Source organism: Acipenser ruthenus, chromosome 24, assembly GCF_902713425.1.
Source record: "Acipenser ruthenus chromosome 24, fAciRut3.2 maternal haplotype, whole genome shotgun sequence".
Lineage (NCBI taxonomy): Eukaryota > Metazoa > Chordata > Actinopteri > Acipenseriformes > Acipenseridae > Acipenser > Acipenser ruthenus.
The window spans coordinates 13,869,835-13,889,523 of record NC_081212.1 but is presented as its reverse complement, the minus strand read 5'-3'; the positions used below and the strand labels follow the sequence as shown (position 1 = coordinate 13,889,523).

Here is a 19,689-nt window from a genome sequence, read left to right as displayed (position 1 = left end):
GCATTTTACACCACACATCAACGTAGCATTTGAAATAAATACAAACGTACTGAATGTGAAGATGAGCAGTAAAACGAGATGAAGAACAGGTTTTAATGAGAATGTACACTATACAGAAATTTTAAGCATTTAATCAGTAAAACGTGCTGGAGATTTACAGCCTTAGAACAAAAAGAAATATCCCAAGAGGACATGGAGATACAGAGGATGTCAACAAACAAGCCTTCCACTGCTCATCCACCAGGTGCTCACATCCTGTAACCCTGAATCGCCTCCTTCTAGAGGGATGGATGCTTTTAGGAATACCACTAGAGTACAGATATTACAAGTAATAATTTTAGTAGGTGTCAATACATGTTCTACAGCCTCCTAATTGCTTTACAAACTAGCAGCATTTTAAAAGAATTTGTTTCAGTGCAATAAACACTGTCAGGATCTTAAAGCTCAAGAAATGAATCTGTGAAACAATGGAATTCAATGCACAGCAATCAAATCTTGTGAAATGCCCACATGTGTTCCTATTGATTCATATGAAACAGAATGCATAACAGTCATAGCCTATCAGTTTGTACTGCACAGCATTTCATCCCTGCGTTGGGATTTGCTCTGAATGCGGCCTGTGCCTTTAAGAGGGCTGCACCCTTCCTCTCTCTAAGCCAGGGAAACACTCCCCTTACAGCAGCTGTCCCTGTGCTGCTCTAGAGCTCCGAGTGCTGGAGAATCTCAGACAGCGAGGCTGGCGCTGCGGACAGGCAGGGTAGGGTGACTGTGTCTCTGAGCAGCCCGGTCTCTGCAGCAGAGCTCAGCTCACAGGCATACAGAGGAGCAGGGAGCAGAGCCAGGAGGCTGAGAGGAGGGAGGGGAAAGAGAGCACGGTTCCAGGAAAGGCACTGCATGCTGTAGTGGGAGACTGAAAGGTTAGAGATCTGGGGAATCATTTGGAAGCCCTCTTCTAAACTGCATCCCATGGAATATGAGTTGATGTTGGAATGAACACATATCTATATATATATATATATATATATATATATATAAGTTTTCAATCTTGAGATATTATGTGGACTCACAATTAATGTCGGTTTTGTTAGGGGAAAGTAAGGACAATGCTTATACAGCGTTCTCTGGACGAATCGTCCTCTAATGCCCTACTTTGGAGACGGTTCCAAGAAAATGCACATGACAAGCAAGCTGAAGGTCTCTGCCTGCTTTGATAAATTACAGTGTTTTAAATTAAGACTTATGAGCTTCATTCTGTAAAAAAAAAAAAAAAATGCAGAGCACAAGGAATGGTGGACTGGAGAAGTTCAAGAAGATTGGGAAGACGGAGGAGGAGAGCCCCCTGCCCTTCCCGGAGCTTCCCCCGGATGTGGTGGAGATGAAGGTGAAGGAAGGGAGCAAGATCCGTAACCTGATGTGTTTCGCCGTGTCCCGAATGGAGGGTGAAAGCACGCGGCAGATTGTGTTCAGCGGCTCGGGCCGGGCGGTCACCAAGACCATCACCTGCGTGGAGATCATGAAACGCAAGGTGGGGGGCCTCCACCAAGTCACCAAGCTGCGCTACCAGAGCTTGAGAGAGGTGTGGGAGAGCCGAGAGCAACGAGAGCCCAAGGGGGAGAACCTGACAGTCCACAAGAACGTGCCCTCCATCTGCATCCTTCTCTCCAAAGACCCGCTGGACCCCCAGCAGCACGGCTACCAGCCCCCTGAGTCCCTGACAGGCCTCTGGACCCCGGAGGAAGACTTCATTGAGGAGGCCAGCCTCTCCCTCAGAGGAGCCAAGCGCCCATTGCTCTCCCCAAGTCCTGAATCAGGCAGCAAGAGACTGAGTGTGGAGCCGCCACAGCACCTTGTTGACTGAGAATGTGCAGCTTCTATTATCATTACACCCTACATACTGGACATACGGAAATATGGCTATTTGAGCATTTCCCAAATAACAAGCACTCTTGTGGTGTGCCTGGGTTCCAGCTCAATACCTTTAGGTAATTGCTGTTTCATTTTAAGTCTCTATGCACATATTTGCATTATATAAGGTAGGTAGGTTGAGGGTGTTATTATTATTGAAACATGGATTTATTTAAAAAAAAATGTTTTAACATCATCTCTGTGATTACCTTTCTACGCAATTGCATAATTGTTCAGATAATCCACTATTTTAAATGTTGTTTTGTATAATAGACTTACCCTTTTAACAGTTTCCCATAGTAGAAGTGTAATAAAGCATTGTGAAAGCATGGTAAAGCATAGTTAAGCACTGTGATCTCAGAAGGGTAAAGCATATTTAAAAACATAGCAAAGCATGGTAAACTATGGTAAATGCAGAGTATATTCAAAACATGATAAACTTCACATTTACCATAGTAAACTTAGATAAGGGTAAACTCATCAAAACTTACCTTGAAAAATAAGAAATTTGTTGTTTTTAAAAGGGCATACTGGGAGCTCTATTTTGCTCAGTAATGCACAAAGTAAATATTCACCAAAAAAATTCTATTTCCATTACAGTTTATTTATATATTACTTATTTGTCATTTGTTTAAGATTGTAGCTCGCCAGGATAAACCCTTGAGTTGTAACAACTCATTTACAAGAGAGTCCCCAATGTAAATGAGAATCATCAGTTACTGAAATAGATTGGAAAAGTGTCAATGTTATGCCTTTAATGATTGGGGTGCTAAACCTTCTAACATGATCATACTGGAAATGTTAAAGCTTCTAACATGATCATACTGGAAATGTTAAAGCTTCTAACATGATCATACTGGAAATGTTAAAGCTTCTAACATGATCATACTGGAAATGTTAAAGCTTCTAACATGATCATACTGGAAATGTTAAAGCTTCTAACATGATCATACTGGAAATGTTAAAGCTTCTAACATGATCATACTGGAAATGCTAAAGCTTCTAACATGATCATACTGGAAAACTTTGGGAACAGTGTTTATTTGATGTGTAATGTTGGCCAGAAATGTATGATTGTGTTATTATATACACTACCTTTAACTGCTGTAGCTACAGCCTCAATTAGCTGAATCCTTACTATATGCACCTTTAACTGCTGCAAAGTTGCTACAGCCTCGAGGAATTGAATCCTTACCTATTAACACACAATAGTGCTGAATTTAGAAATACTCAAAGAAACGTAATAAATTCAATGAGAAACATTGCAGGTCTTCTGGGAAGGGATCTGAAGTGGGAAATAGTTTCTGCTACATGGGGTACCTCTGGAAATCTGCCAGCCTTAGTGCAGAATCAGAGCTGATGTACCCTGCTACCACCAGATATATATATATATGGAACACAGGCTAGATCAGCCAGTGTACTCTAGAAGGAAGAGCCAGCACTAGTGATGTTCCCTTTGGAGCTAGATGCTGCTGGCCCTTGCTAATATACAGTGCCTTGCGAAAGTATTCGGCCCCCTTGAACTTTGCAACCTTTTGCCACATTTCAGGCTTCAAACATAAAGATATGAAACTGTAATTTTTTGTGAAGAATCAACAACAAGTGGGACACAATCATGAAGTGGAACGAAATTTATTGGATATTTCAAACTTTTTTAACAAATAAAAAACTGAAAAATTGGGCGTGCAAAATTATTCAGCCCCTTTACTTTCAGTGCAGCAAACTCTCTCCAGAAGTTCAGTGAGGATCTCTGAATGATCCAATGTTGACCTAAATGACTAATGATGATAAATAGAATCCACCTGTGTGTAATCAAGTCTCCGTATAAATGCACCTGCACTGTGATAGTCTCAGAGGTCCGTTTAAAGCGCAGAGAGCATCATGAAGAACAAGGAACACACCAGGCAGGTCCGAGATACTGTTGTGGAGAAGTTTAAAGCCGGATTTGGATACAAAAAGATTTCCCAAGCTTTAAACATCCCAAGGAGCACTGTGCAAGCGATAATATTGAAATGGAAGGAGTATCAGACCACTGCAAATCTACCAAGACCTGGCCGTCCCTCTAAACTTTCAGCTCATACAAGGAGAAGACTGATCAGAGATGCAGCCAAGAGGCCCATGATGACTCTGGATGAACTGCAGAGATCTACAGCTGAGGTGGGAGACTCTGTCCATAGGACAACAATCAGTCGTATACTGCACAAATCTGGCCTTTATGGAAGAGTGGCAAGAAGAAAGCCATTTCTTAAAGATATCCATAAAAAGTGTCGTTTACAGTTTGCCACAAGCCACCTGGGAGACACACCAAACATGTGGAAGAAGGTGCTCTGGTCAGATGAAACCAAAATCGAACTTTTTGGCAACAATGCAAAACGTTATGTTTGGCGTAAAAGCAACACAGCTCATCACCCTGAACACACCATCCCCACTGTCAAACATGGTGGTGGCAGCATCATGGTTTGGGCCTGCTTTTCTTCAGCAGGGACAGGGAAGATGGTTAAAATTGATGGGAAGATGGATGGAGCCAAATACAGGACCATTCTGTAAGAAAACCTGATGGAGTCTGCAAAAGACCTGAGACTGGGACGGAGATTTGTCTTCCAACAAGACAATGATCCAAAACATAAAGCAAAATCTACAATGGAATGGTTCACAAATAAACATATCCAGGTGTTAGAATGGCCAAGTCAAAGTCCAGACCTGAATCCAATCGAGAATCTGTGGAAAGAACTGAAAACTGCTGTTCACAAATGCTCTCCATCCAACCTCACTGAGCTCGAGCTGTTTTGCAAGGAGGAATGGGCAAAAATTTCAGTCTCTCGATGTGCAAAACTGATAGAGACATACCCCAAGCGACTTACAGCTGTAATCACAGCAAAAGGTGGCGCTACAAAGTATTAACTCAAGGGGGCTGAATAATTTTGCACGCCCAATTCTTCAGTTTTTTATTTGTTAAAAAAGTTTGAAATATCCAATAAATTTCGTTCCACTTCATGATTGTGTCCCACTTGTTGTTGATTCTTCACAAAAAATTACAGTTTCATATCTTTATGTTTGAAGCCTGAAATGTGGCAAAAGGTTGCAAAGTTCAAGGGGGCCGAATACTTTCGCAAGGCACTGTAAAGACACTTTTGGACCATTACAGTGTCTATGACAAACAGCTAGAACTGACGAGCCACTACTGAACTCATAGTTAAATACCTCAACTCGGACGTATAAAAACATATTTAAAAAACAAAAAACATGACATTTGAGTAATCGCAATAAGAAACTAAACATGATTGCAGCATAATAAAAAGGTAAGGGTGCAGTAAAAACATGAAGAAAATGAAAACAGAAGCTACTTGTTCATACAGTATAGCCGTGGATTTTCTACTGTGGTGAATTGCACAGGGATCAGAAATGACATTTTTGATCACAGTATGCGGTTGATTAATTTAACCTCATGCAGTTTTTCATTGCAGTACCACAACGTCAAACTGTTTTATACCGATTATCACAAATGTTGTAAGGGATAAACAGTGATAAACCACAATTCTAATTGAAGTGATTTTCATTCAAAATGTCAATATGGAAAAGCACTGATAATGCAATACACTGTATATAGAGGATGTACCAGGAATGTTCAATCAGGACAGACAAATAACCCAGACAAGCCCCAGAGGGGAGGGGGTGTTTACGACAGTCCTCGTGAAATAACCACACCACTCAGTCATGGACAATGATGTGTTTAAACCTAAATTAAACAGCAGATATCTGAGAATGACTTTCTAGATCAAGATCTGCATCTGCTTAATCTCAAGAATTTCTCACTTGTTGACAGCTACTAGTCACACAGATGTGCTCTAATTACAGCAAGAAGTGTTATAAAACATGATATGAATACCATGTCGGCTTTCAAAGTGATTGACTTTCAGAGAGGAAAACAAGCAATTGACCACAGTGGATTGGGTTCTGTATTCTCAGGAACCAATCCACAGTTCTGACTGATTCACTGTTCTGTATTCTCTGGAACCAATCCACAGTTCTGACTGATTCACTGTTCTGTATTCTCTGGAACCAATCCACAGTTCTGGCTGATTCACTGTTCTGTATTCTCTGTAATGGATGCACAGTTTGAATCAATTAAAAATAAAACAGTGTCGCCATAGAACGTTGTAACTTGTAATACACGTGTGGAGATTACTGTCTGTATAGCGATCCATCAGTCAGTCAAGCATTACACATTCAATGCATTACATTCCTTTATCTCATGAAATTAACTGAATAATGTGCATGTACCCATTTGGATATGTTAATATTTCTATTGAATAAACTGTTGAAATATCTGAATGCCTCATTATTGCGAGCTGCATGATATGAGTCGTGTTACTGTCCCGCTCCTCTTATTATCCCCACATGATGAAATGTCCTGGAGCACAATGGAGTCACGGGGAGAAGCTTCTGATAATATCACTGTGGTTATTACAGTATTACTTACACCAGTCATACAGCTCATTTTGAGCTAATATTCATCACCATATTGTCAACATGTATGCATATAAATCTTCTGCACTTAAAACACAGAACACTGCTTGAGCTTGACAGCTGTCTGGCTAGCAGGGGCCGCTGTCGTGTGATACTCTGTCCTGATCCTTCCTTCACAACTGAGCTCCCCACTGTATGACATTAACTCAGATCAGGTAGATGGCACCATAGTCTAGATTCAGGACAGGGACTTCCCCCTAAATAGAATGGATAAAGGGTTTTATTACTTCAAAATGTAAATTACTATTTTTTTCAAAAGGTAAAAAACGCATTTTAAGTTACAAAATAAGAAATGAACAATCTAACTTTCTTAAACGGTCTTAACTTAAAAACCTGCTGTATTTGTTTCTGGTAATGTACTCTTTAAAAATCAGCCCCAACTACTGTGACTCTACCCAGGAGCAAACATTATGGCAAATCTGTACTGCCGCAGTTATTGCAGGTATTTCAATGCCATTAATCCAAAGGGAATTTCTTAACCCTGTGCAGCTGGGATAGTATTCCTAATGTGTAGCTAGCAGAGCTCTCTGGCAGGGCATCCATTACGCTGAAAAGAGATAAGCCCACTGTTTACTGCAGCGGTGCATTGGTGGTTGGTTAGTGTTTGATAGAAATGGGAATTGATCGTATTTAGTCTGGTGCTTCTGTTTATTCACTGAAGACAACAATACAAATAAAAGCTGAACACTGAACTCCCTCTTTGTAAAGAAGCAGACGAGAACGCGCCCCACTGGCCAGCTCTATTTATACCAGCGCTCAGAGGCTTCATCGCAGCACAGTGAACACACATGGGAATGAAGTTATCAGAGGCTATGCAGGTGAAACTCTAGCACCTTGTACTGTTAAGATTAAGTGGTAGCTTTTGGACGTGCCTGAATAATTGAAATATCTCCTCAGTTGGGTTCAGACTACATATGAACAGGGCACCTGATTTGTATTCCCCGGATAGCATCAGTGAGAAATCGTGTAGCCCAGCTAATGAGTTCACCAGGTATGAAAACTGGGAGTTAAAGAGCTTGCTTTTCATTGGAGGTCTCCAGAGCAATGCTTCTCACCTTCTCACCCAGGAGGAATTAGAGTTTAAATCAGGAAAGACGAGATCAAGTGTTTTGAACAGTTGCAGCCTGAGTCATTTATCATGCTGGCGTTCAATGAGTGCTTGATGCAAACCAGGTGGATTCGCTGGTGCTGTTAAATGCATTAAACAAACCAGCTGAGGCTTATCCTACAAGTATACACTTCCTGGCCACTTTATTAGGACCTGTCTACTTGATCGGATTTGACATCGCCCTGGTGAGGGAAGTGTTCTCCTGGTATACCCTGGTGTGGGGCATGTTCTCCTGGTAAACCCTGTTGAGGGGCATGTTCTCCTGGTATACGCTGGTGAGGGGTGTGTTCTCCTGGTATACCCTGGTGAAGGGCATGTTCTCCTGGTATACCCTGGTGAGGGGCATGTTCTCCTGGTATACCCTGGTGAGGGGCATGTTCTCCTGGTATACCCTGGTGAGGGGCATGTTCTCCTGGTATACCCTGGTGAAGGGCATTTTCTCCTGGTATACCCTGTTGAGGGGCATGTTCTCCTGGTATACGCTGGTGAGGGGTGTGTTCTCCTGGTAAACCCTGGTGTGGGCATGTTCTCCTGGTAAACCCTGGTGTGGGGCATGTTCTCCTGTTAAACCCTGGTGAAGGGCATGTTCTCCTGGTATACCCTGGTGAGGGGCATGTTCTCCTGGTATACCCTGGTGAAGGGCATGTTCTCCTGGTATACCCTGGTGTGGGGCATGTTCTCCTGGTAAACCCTGTTGAGGGGCATGTTCTCCTGGTATACGCTGGTGAGGGGTGTGTTCTCCTGGTAAACCCTGGTGTGGGCATGTTCTCCTGGTAAACCCTGGTGTCGGGCATGTTCTCCTGTTAAACCCTGGTGAAGGGCATTTTCTCCTGGTATACCCTGGTGAAGGGCATGTTCTCCTGGTATACCCTGGTGAAGGGCATGTTCTCCTGGTATACCCTGGTGTGGGGCATGTTCTCCTGGTATACCCTGGTGAAGGGCATGTTCTCCTGGTATACCCTGGTGAGGGGCATGTTCTCCTGGTATACCCTGGTATGGGGCATGTTCTCCTGGTATACCCTGGTGAAGGGCATTTTCTCCTGGTATACCCTGTTGAGGGGCATGTTCTCCTGGTATACGCTGGTGAGGGGTGTGTTCTCCTGGTATACCCTGGTATGGGGCATGTTCTCCTGGTATACCCTGGTGTTGGGCATGTTCTCCTGGTATACCCTGGTGAGGGGAGTGTTCTCCTGGTATACCCTGGTGTGGGGCATGTTCTCCTGGTAAACCCTGTTGAGGGGCATGTTCTCCTGGTATACGCTGGTGAGGGGTGTGTTCTCCTGGTATACCCTGGTGAAGGGCATGTTCTCCTGGTATACCCTGGTGAGGAGCATGTTCTCCTGGTATACCCTGGTGAGGGGCATGTTCTCCTGGTATACCCTGGTGAGGGGCATGTTCTCCTGGTATACGCTGGTGAGGGGCATGTTCTCCTGGTATACCCTGGTGAGGGGCATGTTCTGGTAAACCCTGGTGTGGGGCATGTTCTCCTGGTAAACCCTGGTGTGGGCATGTTCTCCTGGTAAACCCTGGTGTCGGGCATGTTCTCCTGTTGAACCCTGGTGAAGGGCATGCTCTCCTGGTATACCCTGGAGAGGGGAGTGTTCTCCTGGTATACCCTGGTGTGGGGCATGTTCTCCTGGTATACCCTGGTGAAGGGCATGTTCTCCTGGTATACCCTGGTGAGGGGCATGTTCTCCTGGTATACCCTCGTATGGGGCATGTTCTCCTGGTATACCCTGGTGTTGGGCATGTTCTCCTGGTATACCCTGGTGTGGGGCATGTTCTCCTGGTATACCCTGCCTCCCTTGATTACTCAGTAGGCAGAACGAATGCCATAGTTTACTTAAAGAGTAAGTAGCAGGGTTCTGAAAAATATAGCGTTCCACGTGTTGCTAGAACTGTTTAAATAACATACCTGTCATTTTTATTTTCATTGTTAACATCCTGACAACTTTTTACACTTAGAACTTTAAAGTATGTTCCAAATTTTGTTTTTTTTAATCGCTCTTCCTGCAGTGATTTAGAGGGCAGATCTCAAACCCCAGTGCACTAGAGAGGCGATTTTGAAAAGAGCTTTGAAACAGACCTTTCAAGTGTTACCTCCTGAAAATCTTAGTACCAGGATTATGCTCACTCTGAATGTATTGAGATGGCTCCTTGCACCCTAGTAGAAATTTAAATGAACACGATGTCCCTGGTTCGACTGGTGTCTTTTTAATTGATTTCTTTGATATTTACTGCAAAGAAGAGAGCACAGCTAGAGAGGAACGTCATTAAAAACGTATCTTAAAAGTAACTAAAATAATCTCCGAGTTGTGTATTTTAATAATGAGCCGATGTTCCTGTATCTCTTTTAGGAGTTTGCTATCTCTATACTTCCAGCTGCCTCTCTGTTTCTTATCTACACAGACTGGGCTTCAGCCTCCTTTATCTCACAATCCTCCAAATTGAATATGTATTCCTTCTCTGTTTTCCACCAGCAAAGCAAAGATTACACAAAGTGACGTGGTTTCCCATCTCCTCAGTGCGGGGGAAATTATTTCTCTCTACACAAAACAGTGATTCATTCTGTGATTGCAAAGTGGTGAAGATAAATGATCAAATGTAAAAGCCCCTGCAATTAATGCACAACTAGACTTATATAAGTGCTGAGTCATGTGCAACTATTCAGCAACCATCATGGGAAAGCAGGAGGGTTTCAGTGACTTCACCAGGGGCATGCGGGTGGGTGGAGTGCAGTGGCTGCATCAATCAATTGGGTCTCAAGAGTCTCTTTCTGGAATAGCAATGTTTGCAGAACACCACCGCTGAGAAGAGCAATGTTCTGTGACAAGATACAGGTCCCGATCACAGACTCCTTCAACACAGGATGAAATGCACCAGTGCCACCTTGTACAATGAGCTGGGAGCTGTGCATTGTGTGAAAAAACTGAAGCACCAGCCTTAACACTGTCAAAAAAAAAAAAAGTTCCATAGTGAACACCAGCTATACTACTGGCACTGCTGCTGTCCAGACAGAGCAGCTGTTCATTACGTGGCACTGGTGTTTACTGGCCCTTATACACTGTGCATCTGCACAGTCATTCTGATGTTTTCCTTTCATATTCCAATCTTTATAACATGCATAGTTTCCATGGTTTGCCATGTTTTTAAATATGCTTAACCATACTTCACTGGGCTTTACAATGCTTACCTATGCTTTACCATGCTTTCACTCGGCTTTACAATGTTTACCTATGCTTTACCATGCTTTCACTGTGCTTTACCATGCTTTCACTGGGCTTTATAATACTTACCTGTGCTTTACAATGCTTACCTGTGCTTTACCATGCGTTCACTGTGCTTGACCATGCTTTCACTGGGCTTTACAATACTTACATGTGCTTTGCCATGCTTTCACTGTGCTTTACCATGCTTACCTGTGCTTTACCGTGCTTTCACTGTGCTTTACCATGCTTACCTGTGCTTTACCGTGCTTCACCATGCTTCCCAGTACTTCACCATGCTTCCCTGTGCTTTACCGTGCTTTCACTGTGCTTTACCATGCTTACCTGTGCTTTACTGTGCTTACCTGTAATTTACCAGTTTTCACTGTGCTTTACCATGCTTCCCTGTGCTTCACCGTGCTTTACCGTGCTTTACCATGCTTACCTGTGTTTTACCATGCTTACCTGTGCTTTACCATGTTTTCATTGTGCTTTACCATGCTTCCCTGTGCTTCACCATGCTTCCCTGAGCTTTACAATACTTACCTGTGCTTCACCATTCTTTCACTGTGCTTTACCATGCTTTCATTGGGCTTTACAATGCTTACATGTGCTTTATTGTGCTTTCAATGTGCTTTACCATGCTTTCACTGGGCTTTGCAATGCTTACCTGTGCTTTACCGTGCTTTCACTGTGCTTTACCATGCTTACCTGTGCTTTACCATGTTTTCACTGTGCTTTACCATGCTTCCCTGTGCTTCACCATGCTTCACCATGCTTCCCAGTGCTTCACCATGCTTCCCTGTGCTTTACTGTGCTTTCACTGTGCTTCACCATGCTTACCTGTGCTTTACCGTGCTTACCTGTAATTTACCATGTTTTCACTGTGCTTCACCATGCTTTACCGTGCTTCCCTGTGCTTTACCGTGCTTCACCATGCTTCACCATGCTTCCCTGTGCTTTACCGTGCTTTCACTGTGCTTTACCATGCTTACCTGTGCTTTACCGTGCTTACCTGTAATTTACCATGTTTTCACTGTGCTTTACCATGCTTCCCTGTGCTTCACCGTGCTTCCCTGTGCTTTACCGTGCTTCCCTGTGCTTCACCATGCTTCCCTGTGCTTCACCATGCTTCCCTGTGCTTCACCATGCTTCCCTGTGCTTTCAGTATGATAATCTTTTTCATTGGGGAGCATGTTCAGGTGTTCCCGTGTCTATGGAAGGAAGCCAGAGCTGAACTCGGGGTCAGAGGTCCTTACACAGAAACAATGTGTGATGTAATAACGGCTCTGTAAGAAAGGAGAGGCTGCAGTCCTTATTTGTAATAGGATTGTTGCACTCTTAAACATCCCCATGGCACACGTTATATTTGCAATTTCTAGATTTGATCAACACAGTTTTTTTTATGTCATTCTAAATTTCCAATTCCTAGTCTATGTCTGCTGTTAGCTACCTGTGGTGCTTCGATAAGCCTCAGTGATTAAATGAGAGGCTTGCAGATCGATTATGTTGCTTCTTATCATTGTGATGAAACTTTTAGTTTATATATACACTACATGCATATATAAATAAATAAATATATATATATATATATATATAGAGAGAGAGAGAGAGAGAGAGAGAGAGAGAGAGAGAATATTTCATTTTAAATCCCTTTATTGAACAACACAAAAGAAAAAAAACAACAAGACATTAAAGTAACATAAATAAAACTAGTAAATTCCAGCACTGGTTATAATAGAACAAGAATAAACCACAGATAAATAACTGAAACATTCTAAAAATAGCAACAAATCCTAAAAACACACAAACAATTTTAAAAATTAAAAATCAGCTTTTACCCTGGTTACAAATAAAAACACACAGGGCATCATCTGTACCAGTGCTAGATAGTCTGTTATTACGGGATTTTAAAATCGCCAGCTTTGCTTGACCCAGGAGAAAATTAATCAGGGCACACCGATGACGATATTTAAAAGAATACTTAATACTTAAAATTAGTAAAATGCACCCGAGGTTCATCAGCAGGCCTTCTAGAAAAATAAAAAAGGCCAGAGTCGTGGGCAGTCTGTGAAAAGGTGAAACACAGTTTCCACAGTGGGGCAGAAGGGGCACTCCTCCCCCACGCTTGGGTCGACTCAGCTCAGCCAGCGGTTCGTGGTGACGATACCGTGCAACACTCGCCACTGCAGGTCCTCGGAGCGCTTGGGCAGAGGCAGCTTGTACAGCACCCTCCAGGATGGCTGCACAGACTCCTCCATCGCCAGGTGAGCCCTCCACTTGGTGTCAATCAGGTCTTTAACTCTGTGATAATGCCGGGTCTTAACCACACTGCTGTACAGCTGCCTCTTCTCTGCAGAGTGAAACTGTAAATTGGTCTCTTCATCCAGGGATAACAGCATCCCGGGTCGTTCCCCCCCCCCCTCTTCCTCCTCCTCCGGCAGCACAGGGGAGAGCAGCACTGAGGGGAAATCAGGCTCACGCTCCAGGGCCTGCCTCTCCGAGAAGCACTGCGCCACGAACTCCAACGCTGTTGGTTTCAGGGAGGCTTGGATTTCTCCCAGCACCCTCTCTATGAAGCGCACCAAGCGCAGGCCCAACACTGCAGTCAACTCGGTCCCGCTCTTCCGTCGCCACTCAGTCCAGACTACCAGGTGATCCAGGGTGGTGACTCCTGTAAAAACACTAAAAAAAGCTGTTTAGAATTAAAAGCATCAATGTTAAAAATTCTATTAAAAAACAAAGGCTCCTCAAAAATAAAACATGTACAGAGGCTTTCATCTGTCATTAAAATCTTAACTAACCCCCAGGCATTTAACATGTTCCTGTAAAAGCTTTCGAGCTCAGTACTAATAACTTTACTGGGGATCATTAAAAACAGCTGCCTGTCTAAGCCAAGCCCCCCAACCCTCTTGAGGAGGGACAAAGCCATGCCTCTCCAGCTCAGCTCAGGGGTGTACAGCAGTCTCTGGGCTGCCTGCAATCTGAACGCAGCGACCCGGGAGGGGATGTCAATCAGTCCCTACCCCCCTTCGTCTCAGGGCAGGTACAGTACTGCTGGTTTCAGCCAATGGTTTCCATCCCAAAAGAAATTAAGTAGTTTTCTCTGGACCTGCTCCAGCAGCCCTGGGGGCGGGTCCAGACACATTAATCTGTGCCACAGCTACCAAATTGTTAATCACAAGGACCCTCCCCATGAAGGATAGGCGGTTTAGCAGCCACTGCCAGCTCTGTAGCCTTCCTGCTACCTTCTTCAGCACCCCCTCCCAGTTTCACTGCATGAATGCCTCAGTTCCTACAGTGGCTCTCAAAAGTATTCACCCCCCTTGGACTTTTCCACATTTTATTGTGTTACAACATGGAATCAAAATGGATTTAATTAGGAGTTTTTGCCACTGATCAACACAAAAAAGTCCATAATGTCAAAGTGAAAAATAAAATCTACAAATTGTTCTAAATTAATTACAAATATAAAACAGAAAATAATTGATTGCATAAGTATTCACCCCCTTGAGTCAATATTTGGTAGAGGCACCTTTGGCAGCAATTACAGCCATGAGTCTATTTGGATAAGTCTCTACCAGCTTTGCACATCTGGACACTGCAATTTTTGCCCATTCTTCTTTGCAAAATTGCTCAAGCTCCGTCATGTTGGATGGGGACCTTTGGTGAACAGCAATTTTCAACTCTTTCCACATACAGCTCTAGAAAAAAAAAATGAAGAGACCACTGCAAAATTATCAGTTTCTCTGGTTTTACTATTTATAGGTATGTGTTTGGGTAAAATGAACATTTTTGTTTTATTCTATAAACTACTGACAACATTTCTCCCAAATTCCAAATAAAAATATTGTCATTTAGAGCATTTATTTGCAGAAAATGACAACTAGTCAAAATAACAAAAAATATGCAGTGTTGTCAGACCTCGAATAATGCAAAGAAAATAAGTTCATATTCATTTTTAAACAACACAATACTAATATTTTAACTTAGGAAGAGTTCAGAAATCAATATTTGGTGGAATAACCCTTATTTTCAAGCACAGCTTTCATGCGTCTTGGCATGCTCTCCACCAGTCTTTCACATTAATGTAGGGTGACTTTATGCCACTCCTGGCGCAAAAATTCAAGCAGCTCGGCTTTGTTTGATGGCTTGTGACCATCCATCTTCCTCTTGATCACATTCCAGAGGTTTTCAATGGGGTTCAGGTCTGGAGATTGGGCTGGCCATGACAGGGTCTTGATCTGGTGGTCCTCCATCCACACCTTAATTGACCTGGCTGTGTGGCATGGAGCATTGTCCTGCTAGAAAAACCAATCCTCAGAGTTGGGGAACATTGTCAGAGCAGAAGGAAGCAAGTTTTCTTCCAGGACAACCTTGTACTTGGCTTGATTCATGCCAAAGCTGCCCGATTCCAGCCTCGCTGAAGCACCCCCAGATCATCACCGATCCTCCACCACATTTCACAGTGGGTGCGAGACACTGTGGCTTGTAGGCCTCTCCAGGTCACCAGGTGTTGGGCAAAGCTGAAAATTGGACTCATCTGGGGGTGCTTCAGCACAGGCAGATTTGTCTTTGTGAAGGGCGCATCCCTGGGGCAGGGTCCAGACACAGCTACCAACTTGTTAATCACAAGGACCCTCCCCATGAAGGATAGGCGGTTTAGCAGCCACTGCCAGCTCTGTAGCCTTCCTGCTACCTTCTCCAGCACCCCCTCCCAGTTTCGCTGCATGAATGCCTCAGTTTCTACAGTGGCTCTCAAAAGTATTCACCCCCCTTGGATTTTTCCATATTTTATTGTGTTAAAACATGGAATCAAAATGGATTTAATTAGGAATTTTTCCACTGAACACACAAAAAATTCCATAATGTCAAAGTGAAAAATAAAATCTACAAATTGTTCTAAATTAATTACAAATACAAAACAGAAAATAATTGATTGCATAAGTATTCACCCCCTTGAGTCAATATTTGGTAGCGGCACCTTTGGCAGCAATTACAGCCATGAGTCTATGTAGATAAGTCTCTACCAGCTTTGCACATCTGGACACTGCAATTCTTCTTTGCAAAATTGCTCAAGCTCCGTCAAGTTGGATGGGGACGTTTGGTGAACAGCAATTTTCAACTCTTTCCACATATTCTCAATTGGATTGAGGTCCGGGCTTTGACTGGGCCACTCCAGGACATTGACCTTTTTGTTTTTAAGTCACTCCAGTGTGGCTTTGGCTGTATGTTTGGGGTCATTGTTCTGCTGGAAGATGAATCTTCTCCCAAGTCCCAGATCTCTTGCAGACTTCAGCAGGTTTTCCTCCAGGATTTCTCTGTACTTTGCTGCATCCATTTTGCCCTCTATCTTCATGAGCTTTCCAGGCCCTGACGCAGAGAAGCATCCCCATAGCATGATGCATCCACCACCATGCTTCACGGTAGGGATGGTGTTCTTAGGATGATGTGCAGTGTTAGGCTTGCGCCAAACATAGCGCTTAGCATTGAGGCCAAAAAGCTCTATTTTGGTCACATCAGACCACAGAATCTTCTTCCACTTGGTCTCAGAGTCTCCCACATGCCTTCTGGCAAACTCTAGCCGAGATTTGATGTGAGTTTTTTTCAACAATGGCTTTCTTTTTGCCACTCTCCAATAAAGGCCAGTTTTGTGAATCACCCAGGCTATTGTTGCCGTATGCACAGTGTCTCCCAGCTCAGCCGTGGAAGACTGTAACTCCTTTAGAGTTGCCATAGGCCTCTTGGTGGCCTCCCTGACAAGTGCCCTTCTCGCCCGGATACTCAGTTTTTGAGGACGGTCTGTTCTAGACAGATTCACAGTTGTGCCATACTCTCTCCATTTCTTAATAATTGACTTTACTGTGCTCCGGGGGATATTCAATGCCTTGGAAATGTTCTTATATCCTACCCCTGATTGGTGCTTTTGAAGAACCTTATTCCAGATTTGCTTTGAATGTTCCTTCGTCTTCATGATGTAGTTTTTGTTAGGAAATGTACTAACCAACTGTGGGACCTCCCAGAGACAGGTGTATTTAACCTGAAATCAAGTGAAACACCTTAATTGTACACAGGTGGACTCCATTCAACTAATTATGTGACTTCTAAAGACAATTGGTTGCACCAGAGCTTATTTAGGTGTGTCATAGCAAAGGGGGTGAATACTTATGCAATCAATTATTTTCTGTTTTATATTTGTAATTAATTTAGAACAATTTGTAGATTTTATTTTTCACTTTGACATTATGGACTTTTTTGTGTTGATCAGTGGCAAAAACTCCTAATTAAATCCATTTTGATTCCATGTTGTAACACAATAAAATGTGGAAAAGTCCAAGGGGGGTGAATACTTTTGAGAGCCACAGTAAGTACACCCCCAGCACTTTTAATCCAGTTCTGTTCCACTCCAGCTGCAGTGGCAGGGAAGGAGGCTTTCTCAGCCAGCTCCCTGCCAGGAACGCTCCACTTTTGGCCCAATTCACCCGTGCTGAGGAGGCTCTTTCAAAGCCCCTCATGCATGACTCCAGCACCGCCACGTCTTTATCACTGGTTACAAACACATTCAGGTCATCAGCGTATGCTGAGAGACGGACGGGCTGGGCGGAGGGGAGGGCAGGTGTGGCCAGGCCAGCGAGACGCTCCCTCAGCTGGTGTAGCAGAGGTTCGATGGCGTAGAGCATCCCCGACAGAGAGCAGCCCTGTCTAATCCATCTCTGCACTGGGAAGGGCTGGCTCAGACAATTATTAATCTTGACAAAGCTAAACATATTAGAATATAAAATTTTAATATAAGAAATAAAAACAGGACCAAAACCAAATGCCTCTAGGGTGCAAAATAAAAAGCTATGGTCTACCCTGTCAAAAGCCTTCTCCTGGTCAAGCGACACCAGCCCGAAATCTAAGTTAAAAAGTTTAGATACAAAACAAATTATCAAAAATTGAGCATTTTGGTACACAGTATGTCTGGTCACTGTGCACCACAGTACCCATACAATCCCTAAGACGGCCGGCCAGAGCTTTGGAAAAGACCTTATAATCGCAGCACAGCAACGACACAGCACGCCAGTTCTTCAGCTCACAGAGGTCTCCTTTTTTGGGTAGTAAAGTAAGTACTGCCCTGCGGCAGCTCAGGGGCAGCTCTCCCTCCGCCACACATTCATTCAGCACCTGGTATAGATCATTTCTCATGCAACTCCAGAAATGTTTATAGAATTCAGCGGGCAGCCCATCCAGCCCAGGTGCTGTTCCATTGGAGAGCTGTGTGACGGCGGTTGTGAGCTCCTCCAGTGTGATGACGGTGTCCAGGCCACGGCTTTCCTCCTCACCCAGGTGAGGGAGACCTTCTAACAGCTGCTCCGTCTCCTGCTGGTCGCAGCCCTCAGCCTGGTACGGATCTGAATAAAACGTCATTGCGGCCTGATGAAGCTCCGCAGGGCAGGAGACCTCTCTCCCACCGGGCAGCCTCAGTGTAAGCATTTGTTTTCTTTCAGCTTCTTTCTTCTCCAAGCTGAAGAAGAAGGTCGTGGGGGGGGTCCATGTCTCTTAATTTCACAAATTCTGCTCTTACCAGGGACCCGTTGACCTCCTCCAGCAGGCTGCCCAGGCGCTGTTTCCTCTCTTTCAAGCTGCGATAAGCCCCCTCCATGCTCTGACTGCCCAGCTCTCTCTCAATCTCTAAAATCTCATTCTCTAGCTGGCTGGCCACTGCATTCAACTCACTAGTGACGTTCTGGGTGAATTGCTGACAGAATATTTTAATTTGGATTTTCCCCACATCCCACCACTGTCTCAAATTAGAAAAGCATCTCTTTTCTTATCTCCAGTTATTCCAAAATAGTTTGTATGTTTCTTTAAACTGTGTGTCTTGTAATAATTTAATATTAAAGTGCCAATAGGATTTGGAGTGCTGTGCAGTGGGTAAACACAAAACAGCTGTGATGAGGTGATGATCAGATAGAGAGGTGATGATCAGATAGAGATGTGGGATGAATGCTACTAATAATTCTATTAAGGCGGTGCTTTTGGGTGTAAAATCTATCTGACCGTGCTCCAGACAATTGACCATTATTTAATTTAATCCAAGTATATTGTCCAGGCGTCAACTAAATCGAATTTTGTCAGCACGCCAGCCAGCTCTCTCGCAGATTGGGGATTGGGTTCATCATGATTTCTGTCATAATTAAAATCCAGAGTACAGTTAAAATCCCTTCCCACCAAAATAAAATGCTCTGGATCACACTTCTCTAAAACCTGGTTGAGTTTTTAAAAAAATAAAATCCTGTCAATATACATATTAGGATCATAGATATTAAATAGATCTATAAAAACACCATTTAATTAATTCAATTTTTAAAACCCTCCCTTGTACAACTTCCTCCCCGCCCCGGAGAGAATAAAACTGCCAGCCTCGCACTAACATTAGAGCCGTGACTTAAAATCGCCTTCCCCTTCCACTCTGACAGCCAGTGCGCTTCATTGCTGCTGTCAGAGTGGGTCTCCTGCAATAGAATAAAATTGGCTTTTTTAAACTCAATAAAATTAAATAATTGGGCTCTCTTAAAATCATCACGGCAACCGTTTATATTTAAAGAACTCACTAAAAACCTATCCATAAAGGAAGAAAAATAAAATAGCAATAAATAAATACAAAAAACAAGGGTAAAAGCTTTAAAATTGAATTGATCCATTAAAAACCTTTTGATTGCTCAACCATTGTTCTAGCAGTGCTTACAAACCTTTTCAAACGAAACCTCTTTTTCCTGTCAAATTCGTCTAAACTCGCTTTTCTTAACAGTACATTAGCAGAGACTAAAAACAATTTCAAGTCAGGAAAGAAAAGTGGAATTTCAACTCCCCTTTTACCCTTTGTGCTATCCATAAAAAAATTTTTGGGGGCTGACTGACCTGGATGTTGGAGAGCATCGAGGTGTCAGAGAGCTCTCC

General features: G+C 43.3%; 1 protein-coding gene across 1 annotated transcript; it reads left to right on the top strand.

The window, feature by feature from the left end:
- Positions 1 to 721: 721 nt before the first annotated feature.
- LOC117429935 (ribonuclease P protein subunit p25-like protein) lies at positions 722 to 6,233 on the top strand. Its single transcript, XM_058999074.1, has one exon. The coding sequence runs from the start codon at positions 1,271 to 1,273 to the stop codon at positions 1,856 to 1,858; it is 588 nt and encodes a 195-aa protein (XP_058855057.1). The 5' UTR covers positions 722 to 1,270; the 3' UTR covers positions 1,859 to 6,233.
- Positions 6,234 to 19,689: the final 13,456 nt, after the last annotated feature.

Coding starts and splice junctions, on each gene's coding strand:
- LOC117429935 (XM_058999074.1), top strand. CDS start 1,271: ATGCAGAGCACAAGGAATGGTGGACTGGAGAAGTTCAAGAAGATTGGG.